Source organism: Canis lupus, chromosome 36 (assembly GCF_003254725.2).
Source record: "Canis lupus dingo isolate Sandy chromosome 36, ASM325472v2, whole genome shotgun sequence".
NCBI lineage: Eukaryota > Metazoa > Chordata > Mammalia > Carnivora > Canidae > Canis > Canis lupus.
In genome coordinates this window covers 19,238,569-19,265,576 of record NC_064278.1, presented here as the reverse complement: position 1 = coordinate 19,265,576, position 27,008 = coordinate 19,238,569, and the positions used below count along the sequence as shown (strand labels likewise).

Genomic DNA, 27,008 nt, shown 5'->3' with positions numbered 1-27,008 from the left:
AAATAATAAACGTAATATGTAGGCAAATTACAGAGTACTTAAATATTCAAACTATAGATCATAAATAAGCATTAGTGTTTCATTGGTTATTTATTTCTAAATATTTTATTTATTTATTTGAGAGAAAGAGAGTGAGAATGTACAAGGTCGGGGGAGAGGGAGAAATAGAGGAAGAGGGAAAGCAAGACTCCCCACTGAGTGGGGAACCCAACTCAGGACTTGATCCCAGGACTCTGGGATCAGGACCTGAGCCAAAGACAGATACTTTACTGACTGAACCACCCAGATGCCCCTTATTTGTTTTCTTTAGTTGGTGTTTTGGATTGAGGTGTAATTGATATACAATGAATTGCATGTATTTATAATGTATAATTTAGTTTTAACATGTATATGCTCATAAAACCATAATCCATAATTAAGATAGAAAACATACTCCTCACCCCAAAAGTTTTGTTATGCCCAGTTGTTATCCCTCCTGCCTTTGTAAACCACTACTCTGCCATATGTCCTTACAGATCAGTTTGCATTTTGTAGGATTTTATATGAATAGAGTTCTATCATATGTACTTTTGTCTGGCTTCTTTTGTTCCTTATAATTAACTTGTAATTTCCCCATGTTATTTGACAAGTAGTTCATTCCTTTTTGTTGAGGAGTAATACTTCACTATTATCCAATTGTGGACATTTCCCTTATTTCCAGTTTTTACTTATTAAAAATAAAGCTGGTATAACTATTTGTGTACAAGTCTTTGGCGTGGATGCATGCTTTCTTTTTTCTTGGGTAAATGCATAGGAATGAAATAAATGGTGGGATCATTTGTTAGATATATGTTTACTTTTTAGAAATTGTCAAACTGTTTCCCGTAATGGATGCATCACTTTACATTTCCACCAAGAGTGTATAAAGAGGTCTTGTGCCATATTTGCCTACGTTTGGTGCTGTCAGTCTTCTAATTTTAGCCATTTTCATTGTGTGTATACTGATATATCATGTGGTTTTAATTTGCATTTCTTTGATGAAAAGATGAGCACTTGTTCATGTGCTGATTGATCATTTGCATTATTTTTTGTGACCTATCTTTTCAAATCTTTTGCTGTTTTTAAAACTCAGATTGTCTTTCTTTTAATTATTAACTTGTAGGAGTTCTTTACATGTCCTGGATACCAGTCCAGTTTCAAAAAGTTCTCCAAGTCTGTGGTTTGCATCTTAATTTTCATGATAAGTGCGTCTGATGAGCAGATCTAATTCTAAAGAAGTCTAATGTATTAATTTTTTTTCTTCTATGGTTATTTTCTGTGACTGTCTAAGAAATCTTTGCCTACCTTTAAGTCACAAAGGCACTCTCCTTGGTTTTATCTGAAAGTTGTTTTTTCATTTAGGCCTCTGTCTCATCTTGAATTACTTTTTGTGTATATATATACTCGTGTGAGGTAGGATTTGAAGCTCATTTTTATCCCATGTGGTTTTTCAGATATTCCACCATCATTTATTGAAAAGATTTTTCTTTCTCCATTAATTTGCTTCAGCTCCTTTATTAAAAATCAAATCATGGTATAAGTGTAGGTCTATTTCTGCGGTTTCTTCTCTGTTCCATTCATCCATCTGTCAGCTTTTATGCTAGTACCACAATGGTTACTCTAGCTATATAGTAATGTTTCCAGTCAGGTGAGGTAATAAGTTTATCAATTTAGTTCTGCTTTTTGAGATTGTTCTGAATAGTCTCTTAATTTTAGTCATTACAGTGAGGATATAGTGGTATCTCATTTTGATCTTAATTTTCATGATATATCCAAAGATGCTGAACCAGGGTAAAGGTAGGAAGTTACCAGGATTGGTGCTATTTTGATAGGTTGGTCAGGGAATGCCTCTGATAAGGTGACATTTGGATTAAGATGTGAAAATGTAGGAGCAGACTTTTGGAGGAAACATTTTTCAGACTGAAGGAACAATAAAGGTTCAAAGGAGGGAATGGTTTCGGTGTGTTTAAAAACAGAAGGACAGCTATTGTGGCTGGAGTATATAGTGACCAACAAAGATAAGGGTAAGAGATTGTCTCGGGTAGAATAAGAGTCCATATCCTGTAAAGCTTTGTAGACTGTGATAAAGTGTGTGGGCTTTATTCACATAAGGTGAGAAGCCATTACTGAACTAAGAGTGGAAATGGAGAGTTAGAAACTGAGACCTGTCAGGCAAGAGGTAATGGTGGCTTTGCTAGGTACTAAGAGTGGACAATATAGAGAAATAGACTGATTTGACATATATTTTGGAGATATATTTGATACTCATTTTTCTATAAATTCAAGAAAGGTTAAAAAAAATACCTCCCAGAATTTTTTGTGAATAATATTTCCTATGAAATTGAAAGTTCAAATAAGAACTGATTTTTAGAATCACCAATTTGATAGTGGTAGTACAAGTTACTTTTTGTCATGAGTATTGACATTATTCTAAATTTGAATTTTAGCTTTAATGCACACAATTGACATAAAATTTCAGGTAGATTTTAAATTTTTTTAAAACTTTGAGAATGTTATTTTGGAGAGAGACCTATAGAAATCAGTGCAAACAAAGAATTTTAACTGTTGACTTTTGCTGTTAAAAATGTTTTTATATGCCTCAGTCACTATTAGGTATTTTACAGAAAGTTCTGTTGATGGATTTGTTTTAAAGTTATGGTCCATTGAATTTGGTGAAAGAGACAAAGCGAGATAATTGAATGAAAGATTATATTGGACCTCTTCTATTTTATTGGTAGTATCTTTGTTTTCAGTGATGCTTTCATTGAAAATTACTTTGGTAGAATGTTTATACATTATAAACTTTTACAAACGAGATATTTTATTTAGTCTAAAGTTTCACTGGAGGTGTGTAAATGTGTGTGTGTTACTTCCTGATGTTGAATAAATTTCCTTCAAACTAGTAAAAGAAGCAGTAAATTGAGCCTGGTGGCTTTATAACTTAGTTGTATCTATTTAGTCTGTTTTGTTTTGTTTTTAATTTTTTTTTTAATTTATTTATGATAGTCACATGGAGAGAGAGAGAGAGAGAGAGGCAGAGACACAGGCAGAGGGAGAAGCAGGCTCCATGCACCGGGAGCCTGATGTGGGATTCGATCCCGGGTCTCCAGGATCGCGCTCTGGGCCAAAGGCAGGCGCTAAACCGCTGCGCCACCCAGGGATCCCTCTATTTAGTCTGTTAAATAGGAAAAAAAATATATGTCATGGATGTGAATGCATGTATTAAATGCAGAATGACTGACTTCTTAGGAAGTTAGTTCTGGTGAGTGTTCAAGCCTTATTTACAGATTTCTCAGATATCAGAGCTTAAATTCATTATAAAAGCGATTGGTTTACCTCCCTCCCATCTGTCAAGTTACCTTCCCTTTTTTTTTTGTTTTTTTTTGTTTTTTGTTTTTTTTTAACTTTTTAAGAGAGATGGTTATTCTGTCCTACCTTTTGACTGCCTTTCCCATTGTTTATTCAACTGTATACTCAGTCTTGTTTAACAAAATACTGTGTACATCTGTAACAGTTGGCATTGGACATGTGCCGTACATTGCCTAGAAGAAATAAATTATGAATTTAATGTATTATTAAAAGTATAGTATCGTTATATTTTTCTACAAAATTTATTTTTAAAATGAACTTTTTAATTTGGCTCAGAAAGCAATTCAAATAGATTCTGCAAAAATTTTATCTTGGCATGTAGCAGTAGCTATTTTATAAGCATTTGTTGAAAAAATAACTTCATTCATTCATTCATATATATATATATATATTTTTTTTTTTTTTTCCTGGTGACTGGCTTTTGACAAGATGGCCTTTGACTTTTTTAAGTTTCTTGTTACAAGTAAATAAATTAACTCAGTTGACAGCTAAGGTTAAACTCCTCTATTATGAAGTGCCAGTTTCAGTGTATTTTATCCATGTACATCAATAATATATCAAAAATCTCTTAAGTAGTATTTTGGTAAATTTGATCTGTAGATTATATATAAGACTTTGTAAATTCATATTTCTTGCATTCCCTCTTATAATATTCACATGATCCTAAGTGATTTTTTTTTTTTAGGGTCCTTATAGCTGTTCCTTTTCACTTAGGATCAATCTTGGTACCATTTTTTACATGTTTTGTACAATTTGTACAATTCTCTATGTGGTTGCTCTTTGATTTTGATATTTGTGGTCAGACCATTCCAAGCAGAGAATAGTAGTAGAATAAATTCCTAGGAGATAATTTTCCGGGTTATCTACTAATTATGACCTCTCCCAAAATGCATTTATTCACAAATGTTCAGTTACTACCTCCTACATTGTTAGGTTCTTTGGACATAAAGTGAATCTGGCTTTAAGATACTTTTAGTGTAGAATTTAATATACATATATTTAAAACTCTAATGGAAACTAATGATTTAATGCCTACATTATTCTGTAAACTCTACACATATGTCCATTCTCTAAGAGCTGTTACTCAACAGTCTTATAAAAGACAACTACTTTTTATTCCAAATTTGGGAGGGATTCTTATAATGATAAAGCAGTAGGAAGATAGCACTTGAGTGGGAAAGAGCTTGATTATTCTAAAATGAACTTTTGTTATCATATTGGTTGTTCTTTCTTTGTTGGATTATAAGAAGCATTTTTTATAATGTGGTAACATAACCTGATTTACGTCTTAATTTTGTCCAGGAATAATATTTCCACAAAAGGAGGAATTTGTTGGTTTTTTTTTTTTTTTTTTTTTTTAAGATTTATTTTAAGAGCATGTGCATGAGCTGAGGAAGGGGCAGAGGGCGGGGGAGAAAGAGAGACTCTCAAGCAGACTCACCCCACTGAGCGCGAGCTGTAAGACACGGGATTCAATCTTACGACCCTGAGATTGTGACCTGAGCCAAAATCAAGAGTTGGATACTTAACTGACTGAGCCATGCAGCCACCCCAGGAATCCCATTATGATAGTTTAGGGAGAACCAAGTTCAAATATTTTATAATTTTAACATCCCCATTTATAAAGATGGTAGGGTAGAGAGCTTATATATCTTAATTTGGCATTTTATAATTATTGCTCTGAAATAAAATGTAAGTGCTCCTTATTTTCAGTTATAATTGTTTCTTGGTAAGGAGCATCCTCATAAAAGTTGATGTCCAGACATAATTTTATTTTAAAATGAACTGCTTTGTATTGGTTGCTATTTCTTTGCTGGATTATAACCAAAGCATTTTTTTTTTTAATGTGGTAACATAAAGAACCTGCTTTACTTCTTAATTTGTTCAGGAGTAATATTTTTATGAGAGAACTCTCATTTTAAAAGTGGTAAGTAACTTGAAGTCTGTGTAAATACAGTACTTTCTTCAAAAATCACTGAACCATGAAATATATATTTCTATGACATGGCAAAAAAAAATCACTAGTGGTCTATTTTTAGTGTCCAGATGAAATTTATATGAAGTTTCTTTGCCTCAGGTTTTATTTTTAAATGCTCTTAAATGAGTAATGTGACTTAATAATACATCAGTATTGCTTATTCTTGAGTAATGGGTTTTTCTGATTATTTGAAGTCTTGTATGTTTATCTATACTAACAATAGATTCTTTTATAGTTAACAAACTATTTCATTGTTAATGGTGGTTTTACATGTTGTGGAAATGAATTTCCTTATCATTTTACTTTATTTGATCAAATTGAAAATCTTAACTATATTTTAAAACTTTTTGCCACAGCGTTTTACCAACGAGGATCATTTGGCTGTCCATAAACATAAACATGAGATGACACTGAAATTTGGTCCAGCACGTAATGACAGTGTCATTGTGGCTGGTTAGTATATGCTTTTATTAATAGCTTATATACATATTTCACCTGGAATGTGCACAATTTTTGTGTATTCTCTGTAAATAATATAGTCTGGTGATACTCCAATTACTTCATTTACAGTAAATGTTGGCAACATGTATTTTACCCATTACATTTCCATGTTTCCTTCTGACCATTCATTTCACTTTTCTGTGTGGTTTTCAAATGTAGATTTCAATGTTTTGTGGAAGTTAATTAGAACCCCGGGAGCATTTATAGCATCTCCAAAGTTTACATTTAATTGATAATTGAATTAATGTGATGATTAGTCAATGTTTCTTGTAGATTTTTACACCTGGTTTGCAATGCTGTGGGAAGATAGGAAATGATCAAGCTCCTCCTGTTGGAGAAAGATCAATTAGCAGACTTGTTCACTAGAATTTTGTTTATATTTCTTTTGGGACTAAAACATCTGTGTTAATAAAAATACTCTCAATAAAGGGGCCTAAATTCAGTCAGTGCTTTTTTGTGTGTGTTTGATCCTATGAATATACAGTATCATAAGCAGATGATTATCTTTCATAGTATGTGAAAAGAGAAAATTCATGCTTGTTTATTGTCTTCTCGTGCTTTATATTAGTCGCCCCTTTTTTGATATTTAAATATATATAAACACACATCTATGTATATGGACACATAAAATATGCATAGGTTTACTGCATTTTGTATATTTTATAGGTATTATAAGAAAACGTTTTCTATAAAACTTAATATATTTATATAAATTTCAGAACTTATCATGGCATAACCACAGAGTTACATAAATATTCAAAATCAACCCTAAATATTTTCTCTTCTGAAGTTTGGATTATACTATTTGTAAGTCTGGAAATAATCCTGAAATCTGAGTATTATTAGTATTTTGAAATTATTACCCAACATAATAGATTAAATTGTCATATGCAATGCTTTGGAGAGATAATGAGGCAAAAGGTTTTTCCTGTACTTTCAGTATCATGATTTTTGTAATAAAAAAATTTGAGGGAACAAAAAGTTGGTTATTTGTCAAAAACTAAGAAAAATGAAAGAGCATATTCAGCATATCTTTAATTCCATAAGTAAAAGGAAGCAAAGAAGAATGAGGTATGCATTTCTTTTGAATATTGTACATCAGCTATTAAGAGCTGATACCAAAAAAAAAGCAAAGTAACAACAACCTGGACAGTTCACTCTCCTAGGCATGAGGGTCTTTGCTTGTCTGAAACTTAACTGCCATAGAGCAATTATCTGTAACTTTTCAACTCAAGAATATTTTGAGATTGGCTTATAGAAATTTCCTATTGGTTTACCTTTATTACAGTGAAAAAAAATAGAACACATTCAACACAGCACTTGACGATTTTTTTACTAACGTGTTGAAGTTAGTAATTTAACGTTACTGTATAAGTATAATGCATGATGTGTGTGGTATATATTTGATGATCAATTGCCATAAGCCACTGCATGATTAAGCAATTATGCCTATATTGACTTTTTTTCTCACACCTAGTCATTCCAGTAATCACTGATAACAGTGTTTTATTCATATGTATTTTATTTTTAAGACTTTTCTCTCCCTTTACCACACTAGCCTTTTGTTGAGCTGAGATAGACAAACCCTTTGATTGTGAACAGAAGAGACAAATTTATATTTAATTTACTAATTCAGCTATAATGGATTTAGGCTAATATGTGTACTCTGAACCCTTACTATAATACAATTTTAGAAGTCTTTTGAGAGTTAGTGGGTATGTATGTTATAGACTAATAGGTAAAATGATGACACAAGATAGACCCTTTAGTAATTTAGGTAATACTAATAGTGTTTAAGATAGGCTTACATTATATCCAGTGTGTATGACAAGTAGGTCATTTTAGTGTTAAATATATTTATATGTAATAAGCATATTAGTACTCTACATATATGTGGGGCAAAGATGAAACAATAAGTAATGCCGATTCTGGGGACATAATATTTAACAAATATATGAATTTTAATTTTACAAAATCTTAAACTGGGAATCATCCTTATACTTTTATTTAGCTTAGGCTAGATTCCTGATAAAACCTAACTTGATGCCCTAAAATACATAAAATGTGAATAGAATTTTAATGTGTCCCCAGCTCTGGTCAGTATGAATAAATAGCCTGGAAAGTAATAAGACCAAGGAGAAATCCATAAAAATACTATTTTTCATTCAACATGGATCTTAATTGACATTTATTCCATCACCAGTACATGTGTTAATGTACATTGCATGAGTACATATTCAAGTATAGTTAAAATACTTCACGTTGTGAGAAAATAGAGTTGACTATTCCTCTACTGCCTAGAAATTAAGGTAGAGCATTCCATAAATATGTAACTCTTATATAGCTCCTTGTTCCAACCTTGAAAAATGTATTAAAATAGAAAATTGGCTTCTATGGATAGTGATAAGGAGGATTTTGTTTTGGTTTGTTTTTGTTTTAGGGCTCTTGTTTTAACCTTCTTTTTCTTCCTTGTAGTATTTTGGGCTACCTACTAAAAATTCCATTTTATCTTAAGCTTGCTTTCATAATAGATTATGAACACTAGTGGAAGGGCTGAGCTAGAGTGAATATACATGCTCTTGTCCTAGTTTTCTCCAGACTGCATGTATTTTAAACAATCATAATTTTTAATAATGTAAACTTTTAAAAATTCTTATTGCCTTAATAGTTGATAATAGTTGATCTGAGTAGAAGATGCTTAGGTCACTCTACTCAGAAGGTCTGGACTAAGGAACAGGAAGGACTTTTTTCATACTTCTATGGTTCGTAAAGTTGGAGGAAATATCTTGAATTGCAACAAAAACTTAACCAAATTTTGTTTGCTTTAAAGGAAGAGGTCTTTCCAAAGAGAGAATTAACAGCTGACTGAACCAGTCCTGCTAATTTGTTAACTTACTAGCTATATTTGAGAGTCCTGCATATTTAAATCTATGTGATTGCTTCTGACATTTATTTCAGATCAGACCCCTACACCAACAAGATTCTTGAAAAACTGTGAAGAAGTGGGTTTATTTAATGAGTTGGCAAGTCCATTTGAGAATGAATTCAAGAAAGCCTCAGAAGACGACATTAAAAAAGTATGTTAACCATGAAATTAAAAGAGTACTTCTAACAAAGTAGTAATCATAGCTTATACTTCTTGCTTTCTTACTTTAGATATACTGACTGGCATTTTTGAACTTCTGATATTTTCTTTAATGTTTGCATTTTAGATGCCTCTAGATTTATCCCCTCTTGCAACACCTATCATAAGAAGCAAAATTGAGGAGCCCTCTGTTGTAGAAACAACTCACCAGGATAGTCCTTTACCTCACCCAGAGTCTACTACCAGTGATGAAAAGGTTAGAAATTTGTATTTTGGGTAGAAATGCAAACTTAGTGTAAAAAAAACAGCACCCCCAAGTGAAGTTAAATGTTTCATTTACATAAAATGTTAATGTGATAAGTTATACATAATTGAGTATTAGGTTGTAATAGCCTTATTTGTGAAAGCCTGGGAATACTCAGAAATTTCAGGGAAAGAAAACATCACCTTTATAGATAATTTGTTTTTTATTACATGCAGAAAAATAATAGGGGAAACAGCAGTCATTTTAGATAAAATTTATTTTTTTAAAGGCTACATGAATTTATAAAGTGAAGTTAATTTTTCTGGGTTTTTCTATTTTATTCTTCTCTGCTTTTAAATAGTGACAGCTTTTTATTTACAACTAAAATTCTTGAACCAAGGTTATTTAGGCTTTTTAAGAGCTAAAGGAGTAGTTTACTCATTCTCTACAAGGAATCTTTGGTACTACCAACTAAGATGATGATACTGTCTCTGGTACAAGCCTTTTGTAGATGGTTTAGGGCCTTATTTCTGGATCTTGAATACCTTGGTAACTTGGAACCCCCTGAGCTATAGTGTGTGTTATGTGACTATTACTGTGGGCATTTCTTTTCTTCTTCTTCTTCTTCTTCTTCTTCTTCTTCTTCTTCTTCTTCTTTCTTCTTTCTTCTTTCTTCTTTCTTCTTTCTTCTTTCTTCTTCTTCTTCTTCTTTCTTCTTTCTTCTTTCTTCTTTCTTCTTTCTTCTTTCTTCTTTCTTCTTTCTTTCTTTCTTCTTTCTTCTTTCTTCTTTCTTCTTTCTTCTTTCTTTCTTTCTTTCTTTCTTTCTTTCTTTCTTTCTTTCTTCTTTCTTTTTTTTTTTTTTTTTTTTTTAGAGAGGTGGAGAGGGAGAGGAGTGGGGAGGGGCACAGGGAGAGAGAATCTTAAGCAGTCTCCAATCCCAGCACAGAAACCGACACGGAGCTCTATCTCACAACCCTGAGATCATGATCTGAGCTGAAATCTTTAAGAGTTGAATGCTTAACCAGCTGAGCTACCCAGGTCCCCATGGGTATTTCTTGATCACTTTTTGTTCATAAGCATGTATAATGAATACATGGGGTGCTACGTGTGGCACAATTAAGAGGCAATGAATGGCAATTAAGAGGAAATGAACATTTTCCCATGTCATTAGAAAAATTTTTAATAGTTGTACTTTATCATTATCTTAATGTATTATCTTGTTCTTTTTGTATACTATGTTATTCTAAAACTGTAAATGAATTAATGGACTTATGTCATGACAGGATCTAGAAGTAAGGTAGAAAAAGTAACTTTCTACATAAGAATAAATGCTTTGACCTAAGAGGTTTCGTGCATTGTTATTCTCATTTCCTAATTATAAAGTGAGTTTCATTATAAATACTTTAATACAGAAAAATATGAAGAAGAAAACCAAAATCTTGTTAGCCCATAACTGAGTGATAAGAATTACCAATATTTTGAAACAGTTTTCATAGATACATGCAAACATTATACAAATACACATACATAAGTGAGTAATTAGAAGTCACATATATAAGTGAATATATATGTATATATATGTGAATAATTAAATGGATACAAAGAAAAATTCAAAAACCGTAGTTTACTTTTTTAAAAACGTTTTATTTATTTGAGAGAGAGCACAGCTTGGGGAGTGGCAGAGGGAGAAGCAGACTTCTCGCTGGGCAGTTTACTTTCTAATTTAAAATAACATTAAAAAAATAGGGCAGCCTGGTGGCTCAGCGGTTTACCGCCACCTTCAGCCCAGGGCATGATACTGCGGTTTCAGGATTGAGTCTCACGTCGGGCTCCCTGCGTGGAGCCTGCTTCTCCCTCTGCCTGTGTCTCTGCCTCTCTCTTTCTCTGTGTCTCTCATAAATAAATAAAATCTTTAAAAATAAATAAATAAAATAAAATAACATTAAAAATATTTTTATAGGCAGCCTGATCCTAGTTTACTTTTGTAGTATAATGAACACTTTCCCATGTCATTAGAAAAATTTTTAATGGTTGCACTTTATCATTATCTTAATGTATTATCCTGTTCTTTTTGGACATAAAGATTGTTTCCACATAATCACAGTTAATAGAAAATGCTGTTAATTCTGTGATATAAATATCCTTTTTCTAAAGAGCTTTCCAGTTCCTCCACACTCAACAGTTTTTCCCTCTTCATTGCTATTTTAGATCTTTCTAGGGTAATCCTTCTTCCTGCATTCCTGTCTATAGGTCTATAGCCTCTCTCTGGACAGGGCATAGTTGTGCCAACTTGTAAAAGTCTGTTCTGGGCCGCCTTCTCTTGTCTTTCTCACTTTTCGTCCTAGGTGATCTCATCTACACCCATAAATTTTAAAAAACAGCTACATGCTGTTGACTCTCAAACTTATGTCAACCAAGATATCTTCTGGATTTCCATACTCATTTACAGCTCCCATCTTGACATTTCTTTTTCTATGTCTAATAGACCTATTAAATTTAATATATCTAAGTCAGAGCTCTTGATTCTTTCCATAGTTTTCTCTAGCTCAGTAAATTTTCTCTCCATCCCATCTGGTTGCTCAAACCAAGAATCCTTAGTGCTGTCTCTCTCTCTCTCTCTCTCTCTTTCTTTCTTCTTTCTTCTTTCTTTCTTTCTTTCTTTCTTTCTTTCTTTTTTTTAAGATTTTATTTGTTTGAGAAAGCACAAGTGGGGGAAGAAGGGGAGGAATGAGCAGACTCCTCATTGAGTGGAGAGCCTGATGCAGGGCATAATTCCAGGACCCCCAGATCATGACAGAAGCCAAAGTCAGATGCTCAACCAACTGAGCCACTCAAGGGCCTCCCTTCTTTTTCTTTACACCAAAGCAACAGCAAATCTTCTTAGACATCAGATATACCTTCTGAAATATCCTCAATTTATCTTCAGTCTTCAGTGTTAACACCTTACTCCAAGCCATCATCATCTTTTACTTGGATTAGTAACAATTATCTTCTAATTGGATTTGCTGCTTCCATCTCCAATATTCTATAGATGGCTTTGTTTTTAACACATTATAGTCACTTTTCTGCTTAAAATCTTTCAGTGGTTTGCCATTACATTTAAGATAACTAAATATTCTTAAGGGTGCCTAGGTGGTACAGTCTGCTGGATGTCCAGCTCTTGGTTTAGGCTCATCTCAGGATCATAGGATCAAGTCCAGTATTGGGCTCTGCAGTCAGCTTAGAGTCTGCTGAAGATTCTCTCTCCCTCTCCCTCTGCACCTCCCATTCATGGGTGCATTCTCTCTCTCTCAAATAAATCTTTAAAAGAAAAAAAAGACTAATACTCCTTTCTTAAGTCCTCGTTGATCTGAGCTTATCTGCTCATCCAGCCTTCACCTCATGCCACTGTGTTACATTCATCAAATATTCTAAGTTATTTCCTACCTCGAAGACATTACTCTTAGTACTGCTTCCCTCTCCCTCTCGCTTGTTATTTTTTCAGTATCCATTCATTCAGCACCATTTTTTTTTGCAAAAAAGCTCACCTTACTTGCTCTCTGAAGTAGCCAACTCTAACCTTCCCTCAGTTAATCTTTCATTATTTATTATGCTGTAGTATTACTCTGTAACATATTATTATCTGAAATTTTCTTCTTATTTATTGTCTCTTCCCCTAGCCCTTTGAAGGTATGCTATAAATTCTCAAACCTGTTGAATAAATGAAGTTCCAATAGTTCTAGTTGATCTTTCTTCCAAGGGGCTTAATAAGATTTGGTAATAGGCAGCATAAAGACCAATTCAAAGAACACAATAGACCCAATTTTTACTCTAACTAGTTAAGAAGTTCTATGTAAAGCCCTTAATCTCTTCCTAATCTGTGAAACTGGGGGGAAAAACCATCTTTAAGGTCCTGACTAACTCGCAGATTCTGTGTTTTCCTCTAATTAATTAATTTTTAAAGATTTTATTTATTCATGAGCAGCAGAGAGAAAGGCAGATAGACAGGCAGAGGGAGAAGCAGGCTCCATGCAGGGAGCCCAACATAGGACTCGATTCCAGGTCTCCAGGATTATGCCCTGGGCCAAAGGCGGCGCTAAACCACTGAGCCACCCAGGTTGCCCTGTGTTTTCCTTTAATTTAGAAAGATTTCACTCTAGTAATTATTTATTTTACATTCAGGATGTTAATCAGTATTCCTTGCCCTTTTGACATTGGGAAATTATCAGGAGTGGGGGATAGTAATAGCTACCTGAAATTAACAAACATTTGTATTGTGTTAAAATTTTTTTAACCGTTTCTATTACTGAATTTGTATCAACCATAAACCCAGTCTCCCTGGACCTGTTTCCTGTTTTTACAGTATAATGATGAAGTAGGACTAGGCAATCTCTCTGGATTTTAAGCTCTACAATTCCATGAGAATAAATTATATTTTTACTTTTCACAGAAATTCTCATGGAATCGTAGCCAAGTTGCCCAGCCTATTTCTGGATTGATAGGAAAACAAGTTGTACTGGAAAAAAACAAACAAACAAAAAAAAAAAACCACTCTGATGTCTTTAAATTAAAATATGAACGTTGCATTTGAAAAGCTTTATAGCTACTTCCAAAATTTTCTTTATATTATATTTAAGTTATTTAAATAAAGTTAACATGAAATTACTTTGGGGGAGGATATTTATCCTGTGGACACTTTTCAAAGTGTGTTATATTCTGTTCACTCTAACGTCATGGATTGACTTACATTTTTAAATCCTACTCTTTCTCTATCTCATTAAATAGGAGGTACCATTGGCACAAACTGCACAGCCCACATCAGCTATTGTTCGTCCAGCATCATTACAGGTTCCCAACGTGCTGCTTACAAGTTCTGACTCAAGTGTAATTATTCAGCAAGCAGTACCTTCACCAACCTCAAGTACTGTAATCACCCAGGCACCATCCTCCAACAGACCAATCGTGTAAGTGATGATTTGGGCTAGTCATTAAACTGTTTATGAATTAAGTTTTTCTTAAGACATTTAATTATTCAAATTGTAGCCTTAGGGGTATGTGTGGGTATGTGTTAATCATATTCTGCATGCTTTGATTTTTGGAAAGTATTTGGGTTGTCTTTTTTTCTTCATATTATCTAATAGATTAGAAAACAAATATATAAAATTTAATTGGGGGAGGGGGGGAACATCAGAGAGAGGAGGAGAGAATCTAAACTCTCACAACCCTGAGATGACCTGAGCCAAAATCTAGGAGTCAGACACTTAACAAAATGAGCCACTCAGGCACCCCAACTAAAATTTAGTTTTAAAAACAAATCAACTTTATGAATTTAAGGCGGTCTCTTATTTTTAGTTCTTAACACATATCCCTCGAGCTTTCTTTGTTTTGTTATTAAGATTTTATTTTTAAGTAATGTTGACATTCAGTGTGGGGCTCAAACTCATAATCCCATGATCAAGAGTTGGCATGCTCCACCAACTGGGCCAGTCAGGTGCCCCTCAAGAGCTTCTGATAAGAATTTTTCTCATTTAACATTGGAGCTTGTCCTAAGTAAATCCATTAACTTTTCCTATTTTTCCCCTGTTGTTTTTCCACACTGCTTTATGTATTATACATTTAAGATGCAATTAAAAATAGTAAAAATTTGCAATTTGCTTTGTGATGGTTAGAAAATATTTTTAAAATATATTTTTAAAAAATAGTAAAAATACTCATATTTTTAGAGATGACTAATAAGGATTTCTTATCTTTAATTTTCCTTCTTCTGTTTTTCTTAGTCCTGTACCAGGCCCATTTCCTCTTCTGTTGCATCTTCCTAATGGACAGACCATGCCTGTTGCTATTCCTGCATCAATTACAAGTTCTAATGTGCATGTTCCAGCTGCAGTCCCAGTAAGTTTGAGATTTAGACTAAATCTTTTCTTCATACCAAACTGATCTTTGTAATCAGAAAATACACTTTCGGAAGCTTGATTGGTTTATGAAACTGAATCCAACAAAATACTTAGTAGTAGTTAGTAGTATTTACTCCCCTTTTAGTGGTAGCATATACCAGTAAAGGGAAACATAATTGACTAGAAAATGTTTTTCTATCTTCCAAAAAATTTTTTTCCTTCAATTGTTAATATTAAGAAATTTATCCTTATTTAACCCATTTCAATTTGACTAGTTCATAGAATTAAAATATTAACACATAGTTCTATTCTTTAGGAAGATATTTATACTAGAACACATGTCCAGTAACTCCATGATACTTCGATTATTGTAGGAATTGTTTATAAGAACACTCTCTGAACTTTTATGGTCAAGTTGGGTTTACAGAATTCCTTTGCTGGCCCAGGCATGTGGAAATCTAAACAGTCTAAAACAGTAGATAGTCCTTCAGTTTGCTAATGCAAATGTCTCAGAGAAATTGACCATTTGAAGGGTAAATCAGCATGTCAGATCCAAAAGAGAAGTCTCTTGAGCATGTTAAATATAAATATATAAATTTTGAAAGTCATAGGCAAGTTAAACACCTACTTGTAATACTTAATAATATAGAGAATATTTAAATGCACATTCTTTTGAGTAAGAAATACTTTTTCTTTTCTCACTTTTCATATAACAATTTTATTCAAACTCTTCTTCAAATGTGTCTTCAGTGTTCAGGTTTTCATCATTAAGATCACTTTTTAGGGCAGCCCTGGTGGTCCAGCGGTTTGGTGCCGCCTGCAGCCCGGGGTGTGATCCTGGAGACCCGGGATCGAGTCCCACGTCGGCTCCCTGCATGGAGCCTGCTTCTCCCTCTGCCTGTGTCTCTGCCTCTCTCTGTGTATCTCTCATGAATAAATGAATAAAATCTTAAAAAAAAAAAAAAAAAAAAGCACTTTTTAAAACACCTACCACAGTTTTTTCAAAACACTTTTTGTTTTCACCTAAGTAATTTCAACATAACACTTTCTGAATGTATATCTTCCTAGAAATCTTACCCAAGCCCTAATACTCCTTCATATGATAAAAAGAAATTTTTTTTTTACCTTACAGATATTTATTTCTGATCAGTACAATATAATCATTTATTGTATAGCTTAAAAAAATTTTTTTTCAAGATTTTATTTGAGAGAGGGAGCAGAAACAAGAGCAGGGAGATGGGCAGAGGCAGAGGGAGAAGCAGGTTTCCCACTGAGCAGGGAGCCCGATGTGGGGCTGGATCCCAGGACCTGTGGGATCATGACCTGAGCTGAAGGCAGACGCTTAACTGACTGAGCCACCCAGGTGCCTTTGAAAATTATTTTTAAAAGTCTATTTACAATAACTTCCAACATTTTGGTGAGATTATACCCCCAGGAAAATTATTAAAATTAATATGAAATATTTTTTATTAATACATTCTTCCAAGTGGCCTTGCTAAGTATTGAAAATTAGCACTGATTGGCATAATTATAAGATGAGGTATCATCTTCAGACAGAACCTTGCTGTTCAAAATGCATTATTTGAGTGACTTTATAAGGACTCAGATATTAGGTGACTACTTCCTATTTTTCTAGGATATTTTTGAAGGGGGAAACATTCTTGCCCTTGAATTTGAGATTATATAGTTACCCTGTTAAATATAATTATGATAAAACTAAAATGCAAGGAGAGCTACTGTAGCTATATAATAACTAATTACCAATGTTAATATTAGTTTTTTTAAAAAGGTATGCAAAATGAAAAAAATCTGTTCCACATTATTTCTAGAGAAATTATTTGAGGTAACCAGGTTCTTTCTTTGTCATTATGTGCATATTTATATACAAACGAACCTTTCTTTATGTATTTTAGAAACTGAATTAGAAGAGCAAAATTCATTGTGAAGTTATTTGCCTACTTGTCACAAGTTTTGACATTTTTTCCTTTCACATTCAAAATGTCAGTATGACAGATCTTTGGGAAATTTTGCATCAGTTTAAAAATTGAGTTTCTGTAAGAAGAAACTATTTAAAAAAAGACATTGAAAATTAGAGATTGGAGAAGCAAGTGTCTCAGAAATTGACAAGTTTTAAAGGATAAATCAGGACAGAAGATCAATAAAGATTTACACCTTTCTGGTTCTGAACTCTCAAATTTTTATAGCCATTGTGCAGATATAGGACAATCATTTTGAATATACTCTCTAGCAATTATTTTTCAATATATTTTAGCTTGTTCGACCAGTCACCATGGTGCCTAGTGTTCCAGGAATTCCAGGTCCTTCCTCCCCTCAACCAGTACAGTCAGAAGCAAAAATGGTAAGCAAGATTTACTTGTTCTGTACATTTCTTGAGCCTGTTTTGAATTAGTTTTTCCATTAAAGCCTGCTTCAAATATACAAGATAGATCACATTTTATAAAATTTGGAATGCATCACACTTTAGAAGAACCAGAAAATGTAGAGACTAGTTAGTGGTACCTTAAATGGATGGATTTGGGAGTAAAGTTCTAGCTCTTGTAATTGGTTTGGTTTTTGGCTGTAGCTTTTTAAACAAAATCTCCTCCTGGTGGTGGCTGGGAATATTACAGCTCAAACTAGATGTAATCATCTGAAGGCAGTACAGATGGTTTTATAAACAGTGACACAAATTATAGAACAATGTTAAGAATTCTGAAATCATATACAAGTTAGCAAATGTTACACATAATATACAAAGAAAAAACATAGTTTTTTCTTTTTTTAAAGATTTTATTTATTCATGAGAGACACAGAGGCAGACATAGGCAGAGGGAGGAGAGGTAGGCTCCATGCAGGAGCCCGATGTGGGACTTGATCCGGGAACTCAGGGATCATCACATCCTGAGCTGAAGGCACTCAACCACTGAGCAACCCAGGCATCCCAAAAACACCATAGTTTGGGGTTGTGTATTGACACTAAGAAATTGGTGTTGTTTAAGGGATGAGCTATAGATTAGGAGTCAGGAGACGTGTTTTAATTTTAATCCTAACTCTGCTATTTACTACTCTTAAGCCATTTTGACTTTGAGGAGACTGTTTCCTTATCTGTAAGATAAAGAGATTAAACTTTGATTTTTAGAGTTTCTCTTAGATTCCATAAACGTGCTAAATTCCTTGGTAAAAAACCTAAAGGTGCTGTTGATTTTTTTTTTTTTTTTTTTTTTTAATCCATGTAATTCTCCCTTCTATATCCTAACTTACCTTAGGGCTAATTCTTAACATCAATTAATAACTCTACATTCTTAGAAAATCAGTAGTTATTAGACACCTGTTGTCTATGGGCACTGTAATAACAATATAAAATTACATGTTTAAAAGCCATTATATAATATATTGCAAAGCTTTAAGTTTTTACCTCTGTTTTCCATTATTGCAAATAATCAGTTTGAAATTGGCATGTGATGACTTTGCCAGTAAAACTTACACACACCATCTAAATGAACAGTGGTTGAAAAGTATGAAAATTAGCTGGTCCTTGATTAGGGGGAGAGAACTTTTGAAAACCCAAAAGGGAATTTTTTTTTTTTTTTTTTTTGCATAACAGCATGTTTGGCTCAAAGCTTTGGAAATACAAGATGAATCCTCTTCACTTGATAGCAAAACAGCTTCACGGGGAATGTTTTTTACATTTCCTACTATAGACATACTGTACTAGTGAAAAATTCAATTAGTGAGAACTGAGTGGAGTAGTAGGAATTAAAGAGATCTGTTGTACACCGCATCTAAAAATATATTTACATATTCAGTGGACTTTTTTTTTTTTTGGACTTTTTTTCCTAACAAATTAATTCAAAAGGAACAATTCAAATTTAAAGAAATACTTTTGGCTATAAGAAGAGTAGGCCATATTTGTAGAAACTATTACATTTAATACTTCCTTGAGTAACTTTTAGGTCATCAGGAAATTAAGAAGAATAAAAATGTTTTATGTGCTTATATGGTAGAAAAAAAATCAAAGCTACAACTTTAATAAATTTATATATGGAAAACAATCATTGGTTGAAGGCCCAAAAAATAGCATGGGGAGTCACAGATTGCCACACTTAAATTTAACAATCCAATTAAATTTATTAGAATTTTGCTAATGTTAAAATAGCCATATTTAGGTGATGGCCTGTTTTAATTGAAGTGGTAAATAAGATTGTCCTTTTTAATTAAATAGAAAGACTCAGAAATTAGTCTTTCCTTCCCCCCCCCCCCCCCCAACTTTCCATTATGGAAAATTTCAAACATATACAAAGTAAACAGTATGGTATAATGAGCCCTCATGTACCCATCTCCAACTTCAATTATTAGGAATATAACTGCCATTCTTATTTTATCTATGCCTCAGACCGTTCCCTACCCAACTCCATTCTTCTTTTTCTTTCCTTTTTTCTTTTTTTCTTTTTTTTCAAAGATTTTATTTATTTGTGAGAGAGAGAGAGAGGGAGACTGATGTGGGACTCGATCCCAGGACTTTAGAATCACGCCCTGGGCCAAAGGCAGGCACTAAACCACTGAGTCAGCCAGGCGTTCCCTCCATTATTCTTTTAATAGGCCTTTCTTAATGTAAAATTTATATACGTTGAAATGAACCAACTTTAATTTTGATATATAAGTGCATTAATGTAACTCACACTACTATCATGGTATAGAAGATTAACATCTACCCAGGAAGTTTATTTTCCTCCCTAGTCAGTACAACGTCCCAATTGTTCTGATCTTTGTCGCCAGCAATTGATTCCTTTTGTATGAAATTCTAGAGCTAATATATACTCTTCTGTCCAGCCAACCATATGTCTATGGGACTTACCCATGTTGTTGAATATATCATTGTTTACTTCTTTTTATTGCTGAGTAATACTCCATTGTGCAAATATACCACAATTTCTTTATCCATTCTCTTGTTGATGGACACTTGAATGGTTTTCAGTGTTGAGCTTTATGAACAAAGAGGCTATACACATTCTTGTATAACTCTTAATGTGGATGTTTATTTTCATTTGGTATGTCTACTGAAGAGTGCAATTGCTGAGTAAGAGGATAGTTACACATTTAACTTCGTAAGAAAACTGCCAGATCCTTTGCCAGACATCTACATTCTCACAAGTAGAGTATGGGAATTCAAGTTGATCCCACATTTTTGCCAGCATTTGGTTTTATCTGTCATTTTAATTGTAGACATTTTTAGGAGTTTATAGCAATATCATATGGTTTTAATTTGCATTTCTGATTTTTCCAGATGCTTTTTGTGATATCTTACTGCTGATTTTTTAAATTGGGTTGTCTCTTGTTATCATGTTATAGGAATTCTTTAGATATAATAAATACAAAACTTTTGTGACATACAGATATTTTCTCTTAGTCTGTAGCCTGCCTTTATTTTTCTTAATAATATATTTGTACTATCACTGATTGCTACTTTTATCTCTAATACTTACTTTCTCTTAATCAGGTTTAATTTGCCTATGTTTTTTGGCTTAAAGTGGAAGCTTAGATTTTTTTGATTAGATCTATTTACCTTTCCTATATAGGCACTTAAAGCTATAAATTTTTCTATTCACAAATTTTGATTTGCTGTATTTCATTATCTTCTAATATGTGATTTCTTCTTTGAGCTATGGGTTATAAAAAAGTATATTGTATAATTTCCAAATATCTGGAGACTTTTTTTTTATCTTACTGATTTCTGTTTTAATTACATCGTGATTTGGGAACTTAACCACCTTTGGTATACTTGATTGCCCTGTTTTCTAATATATCATACCTGTTTGGCTCATTTCTATCCAGGTAACATGAACTGGTAACAATTTTGTTACCAATTTGTTACCAATTGCCTGGTATGCTAAGGGAATTCTGATTAATTGGGTTTTTTTTGGTGGTGGTTATACAGAAATTACTGTACATTTCACCTTTGGTTTTATATTTTTATCAAATATTACTAGTCTATTTTCTCTATCTTAGTAACATAAAATGAACATTGTTGACTATTTAAGAATTTTCATTGCTTGCATGCCATCATCAACTATACTTACATATTGTTATAAATACAAAACCAGTCTAGCAACATTAGGAAATAAACTGAAAATAGTTTGGTTATTGTATTTTGATTCACGTTCATATATTTGGTCTCAGCCTCTATAACAATTATTTCTTTCTATTGTTATTTATTTAACAAACATTTCTTAGGTACTAAAAAACTTAGTTTAAATTTAAACTTAGCAGTTTAAATTTAAATTTTGAAAATTTTCTTGCAAATGATTCTGGTGAACATAGAAAGTCTTCTTACCTTTTAAGGCCATTACTTATATTTTTCAACAGTTAGGATTATATCATATCAATGAGATTTTTTATTTCTGGGTTTTGGTGCCCATGTGCATAAAAACCATTATGCAGGGACTACTTTTTTTTTTTTTTTTTTTTTGAGGTTTTATTTATTCACGAGAGCACGGGGCGGGGGGGGAGGCGGCAGAGGCACAAGGCAGAGGGAGAAGCAGGCTCCATGCAGGGAGCCCGATGTGGGACTCGATCCTGGGACTCGAGGATCACCCCTGGGCCGAAGGCAGGCACTAAACCCCTGCACCACCCAGGGATCCACGGAGGGACTACTTTTTTTTTTTTTTTTTGGAGGGACTACTTAAAAAAAAAAAAAATTAGATTTATTAAAGTTACAAATTCCAAAATTTAATTCTTCCCTGAATTCTCAAGGCCAGTTTACAAATCCAATTATATAATGATTGCTTTTAAAGGTCTTCAAATACAATTAATCTAAAACATTCTAAACTTCATTTGAGACTTGATAAATCCTATAGGTAACTCAGTTGTCTAACAAACTTCCCTAAGTATTTTAATAACTTCAAAGGTTAATTAAACTTATAGTGAGGTTTGGTTTTCCTAAACTGTCTAGTATTAGAAGATTGGTAAAGCTTTTAGCTTTTTTAGCTTTTCCAACTGACAAGACTAAACTGATCTCTTAAACATTTTAAATTGAAATTCAAACGTAACCTGTTAAACTCTGTGGCAAGTTATTTTAATTACTTTTAGGACATAAAATACCAAATAGCTACAGTTTTTTTCTAAATTAAAATGTCAGTGTCATTAATTTACAGTATTAAGTTCCTGTGGGCTAAAAAAAGACTTACCAAATGAGGAAATAATTGTATCATCCCTGAAGAAAGTTGAGACTCGGTTCAGATCCCAGTGTATGTGTAGGTTTTTTAATGACCTACGCAGGACTAGATAAATGATCACAGGACATGACTGTTCTCCATCAATGATAAGACTCCAAATCCATACTCTCCAAATGAGTGGTTTCCATCCAGCTCATATCTCTTAGATTCATGTTACACGTTAAATAATTTTTCTCTTTGTCAGTCTGCTTGCTACCCTTCCTCAGTAAAACTTAAAAATTTTTTCTTTCGTGCTTCAGTTGGATTTTGCTTTGTTGTTTTCAAATCTTTGAAAATTATTTAAACATCCTTCTTACTTGATTCTTCGTCTCTCCTAAGGATTTATTTGACCTATGTCATCATAATCTCTCAATGCCATGCTAAATAGTATACTAGTGATTCTGCTAAAATGACATGTGGTTCCGAAGATGTCATATACAAACCTAATGGTAACCACAAATCAAAAACCAGTAATAGATTGGAAAAAAAAGAAATCCAAGTATATCATTAAAGAAAGCCAACTTAGGGTGAGAGAAGAGAGCAAGGGAGAAAGAAACAAGATCTACAAAAACAAAACAAATGACAGAAGGCCAGTAAATACCTAATTACCTATCAGTAATTACTCTGAATGTAAATGGACTAAACGCTCCAATCAAAAGAAATAGGGTGACAGAATGGATAAAAAAACAAGACAAATGTGGCTTTGAATGACACATTAGACCGTATGTTTTAATAGGCATATTCAAAATATTCCTTCTTAAAATAGCAGAATACAAACTTTTCAAGTACACTTGGAGCAGAATAGATCATATATTAGGTCACAAAATAAGTCTCAACAAATTCAAAAAGTTCAGTTACACTGTGCATCTTTTCAACCACATTGTAGTGAAACTAGAATCAACCAGTAGGAAAAATCTGAAAAGAGAACAAAACATGCTACTAAACAACAAATGAGTCAATCAACAAATCAAAGGGAAAGTCAGAAAATAAATGGAGACAAATGAAGAAAGTCGGGCAGCCCCGGTGGCATAGCAGTTTAGCGCCACCTGCAGCCCAGGGTGTGATCCTGGAGATCCTTGTTTTTTTTTATCGAGTCCCACGTCCGGCTTCCTGCATGGAGCCTGCTTCTCCCTCTGCCTGTGTCTCTGCCTTTCTCCCTCTCTGAATAAATAAATAAATCCTTAAAAAAAAAAAAAACTGGTCCAAAATCTTTGGGAAGCAGCAGAAGCAATTCTAAGAGGAAAGTTTATAGCAATACTGGTCTGTGAAGAAGCAAGAAAAATCTCAAATAACCTAATCTTATGCCTAAAGGAGCTAGAAAAATAACAAAACTCATTAGAAGAAAAGAAATTATAAAGCTTAAAGCCAAAATAAATGATAAAGAATATATAAAAAATAATGAAATCAGGAGCTGGTTCTTTGAAAAGATCAACAAAATTGATAAATCTATAGCCAGACTCATCAAAAAAAAAAAAAAAAAGGAGGTGGGGAGGGACTCAAACAAAATCAGGAACAAAGAGGAGACCTAAACTACAGAAATACAAAGGACTGTAAGAAAAAAAAATATATATATATATATTTTAAAGATTTCATTTACTTATTCAGGAGAGACATACAGAGAGACAGGCAGAGGGAGGAGCAGGCTCCATGCATGGAGCCCGATGTGGGACTCGATCCCAGGTCCCCAGGATCATGCCTTGAGCTGAAGGAGGCGCTAAACCGCTGAACCACCAGGGCTTCCTGGATTGTAAGAATATTATGAAAAATTATGTGTTAACAAACTGGGCAACCTAAAAGAAATGGATAAATTCCTAGAAATGTGTAACTTCCCAAAAATGAATCAGGAAGAAACAAAATTTAAACGGACTGATTACCAGCAATGAAGTTGAATCACTAATCAAATAACTTCCAACAAACAAAAATCCAGGACAGATGGCTTCACAGATGAATTCTGCCAAACATTTAAGGAAGAATTAAAACCTATTCTTCTTAAACTTTATCCAAAAAATAAAAGAGGAAGGAAACTTCCAAATTCATTCTAGGAAGCCAGTATCACACTGCTACCAAAACCAGATAAACCCCACAAAAAAAGAACAAGTCACTATCTCTGACGAACAAAAATCCTCAACAAAATATTAGCAAACCAAATCCAACAATACATTAAAAAAGTTATTCAGAGGCACCTGGGTGGTTCAGTGGTTGAGCGTCTGCCTTTGGCTCAGATCATGATCCTGGGGTCCTGGGATCAAGTTCTGCCTCCCTCTGCCTATGTCTCTGCCTGTCTCTGTGTGTCTCTCATGAATGAATAAAAATCTTTAAAAAAGTCATTCACCACGATCAAGTGGGATTTATTCTAGGGATGCAAGGGTGATGTAATGTTTACAAATCAATCAACATGACACATTACATCAATAAGAAAAAGGATAAAAACCATATGATCTTTTCAACAGATGCAGAAAAAGTATATGACAAAGTACAACATCCATTCATGATAAACACCCAACAAAGTAGGCTTAGAGGGAACATACCTTAACATAATACAGCCCTTATATGAAAAATCCACAGCTAACATCATAATGGTGAAAACAGCTTTTCCACTAAGGTCAGGAACAAGATAAGTTTTATTTGACACAGTACTAAAGTCCTAGTCACAGCAGTCAGACAAGAGAAAGGAATAAAAGGCATCCAGAATAATAAGAAGTAAATCTTTCACTATTTGCTGATGACATGGTCCTATATATAGAAAACCCTAAAGACTTCACCAAAAAACTGCTAGAACTGGTGAATTAATTAAGTTCGCAGGATACAAAATCAACATACAAAAATTGGTTTCATTTCTATAAAGTAACAAGCAGCAGAAAGGGAAGGAAATTAAGAAAATCCCTTTTACAATTACACAAAAAATAATAAAATAGCTAGGAATATATTTAACCAAAATGGTGAAAGACCTGTACTCTGAAAACTATAAAGCATTGAAGAAATTGAAGATGATGCAAACAAATGGAAAAACATTCCATGCTTGTGGACTGGAAGAACAATATGGTAAAAATGTCTATGCTGCCCAAAGCGATCTACAGATTTAATGCAATCTGTATCAAAATAGCAATAGCCATTTTCACAAGACTACAACAGACAATCCTAAAATTTGTATGAAACCACAGAAGACCCCAAAAAGCCAAAGCAATCTTTAAAGAGAACAAAACTGGAGGTGTCACAATTCCAGATTTCAAGTTATATCATAAAGCTGTAGTAATCAAAAAGTATGGTACTGGCACAAAAATAGACACACAGATCAATGGAACAGAATGGAGAGCTCAGAAGTAAACCCACAATTATATAGTAAATTAATCTTCAACATTGGAGGCATTGGAAAAAAGTCTTTTCAACAAATGGTGTTAGCAAAGTAGACCAGTTTCTTACATCATACACAAAAAGTAAACTCAAAATGGATTAAGGATTTTTTTTTTAAGATTTTATTTATTCATGAGAGACAGAGAGAGAGAGAGAGAGAGAGAGAGGCAGAGACATAGGCAGAGGGAGAAGCAGACTCCATGCAGAGAGTCCGATCTGGGATTCGATCCCGGGACTCCAGGATCACGGCCTGAGCTGAAGGCAGATGCCCAACTACTGAGCCACCCAGGCGTCCCGGATTAAGGATCGTAATGTGAGACCTGAAGCCATAAAAATCCTAGAAGAGAGCACAAGAAGTAATTTCTCTGATACTGGCTGTAATGACATGTTTCTAGGTATGTCTCCTGAAGTGGGAGAAACAAAAGCAAATTAAACTATTGAAACTATATCAAAATCTAAAGCTTCTTTCTACACAGCAAAAGAAACAACAAAACAAAAAACGTACTGAATGGGAGAAAATATTTGCAAACAATATATCCAATAAAGGTGTAGTATTCAAAATAAATCAAGAACTTACACAATACCAAAAACCCCCACAAATAATCCAATTGAAAAATGAGCAGAAGACATGAACAGACATTTCTCCAAAGAAGACATCCAGATGGCCAAACAGACACATGAAAGGATGCTTACCATCACTCATCATCAGGGAAATGCAAATCAAAACCACAGTGAGATACCACCTCACACCTGACAGAAGGGCTAAAACCCAAAACTCAAGAAACAAGTTGGCGAGGATGTGGGGAAAAGGGAAACCACTTACATTATTGGCAGGAATGCAAACTGGTGCAGCCACTGTGGAAGACCGTATGGAGGTTCCTCAAAAAATTAAAAATAGAACTATACTATGACCCAGGGTAATCTCACAACTGGGCATTTACCCAAAGAATACAGAAACCCTAATTCAAAAGGATATGCACCCCTGTGTTTATTGCAGTATTATTGTTACAATAGCCAAATTATGGAAGCAGCTTAAGTGTCCAATAGACGAATGGATAAAGAAGTAATATATATACATACATACATGTGTATATATATATGTATACACACACACACACAATGGAATATTATTCTACCATAAAAAAGAATGAACTCTTACCTTTTCCAACAGCATGAAGGATCTAGAGGATATAATACTAAGCAATATAAGCCAGTCAGAGAAAGACAAATACCATGTGATCTCACCCATATGTGGAATTTAAGAAACAAAACAAAAAAGACAAACCCCAAAACAGACTCTTAACTACAAAGAACAGATTGATGGTTACCAGTGAGAAGGGGGTGGGGTGGTGAAATAGATGAAGGGGATAAGAGTGCA

General features: G+C 33.6%; 1 protein-coding gene and 1 long non-coding RNA gene across 26 annotated transcripts in view; one reads left to right on the top strand and one right to left on the bottom strand.

Moving 5' to 3' along the window:
• The window catches only part of ATF2 (activating transcription factor 2), an 85,460-nt gene that overhangs the window by 33,098 nt on the left and 25,354 nt on the right, over positions 1-27,008 (top strand). For 12 of the 18 annotated variants that reach the window (XM_025460263.3, XM_049106070.1, XM_025460255.3 and 9 more), the window contains 6 exons: positions 5,722-5,818; positions 8,825-8,943; positions 9,079-9,207; positions 13,960-14,138; positions 14,952-15,066; positions 17,341-17,427. In XM_025460263.3, the coding sequence (XP_025316048.1) occupies positions 5,722-5,818; positions 8,825-8,943; positions 9,079-9,207; positions 13,960-14,138; positions 14,952-15,066; positions 17,341-17,427 (726 nt within the window). Of the gene's footprint in view, positions 1-5,721; positions 5,819-8,824; positions 8,944-9,078; positions 9,208-13,959; positions 14,143-14,951; positions 15,067-17,340; positions 17,428-27,008 lie in introns of those variants that run through there. The other 6 variants (XM_035697290.2, XM_025460264.3, XM_035697279.2 and 3 more) reach the window with 2 other exon arrangements.
• LOC112668137 (uncharacterized) overlaps positions 1-27,008 on the bottom strand; it is a 103,175-nt gene that overhangs the window by 68,249 nt on the left and 7,918 nt on the right. For 6 of the 8 annotated variants that reach the window (XR_004803985.2, XR_004803984.2, XR_003141495.3 and 3 more), the window contains exon 2: positions 3,454-3,560. The exons of 1 other annotated variant lie outside the window; for it this stretch is intronic. This is a non-coding gene — a long non-coding RNA (uncharacterized LOC112668137). Of the gene's footprint in view, positions 1-3,453; positions 3,561-4,828; positions 4,887-27,008 lie in introns of all 8 variants that reach the window. One more of the 8 variants, XR_004803988.2, reaches the window with a different exon arrangement.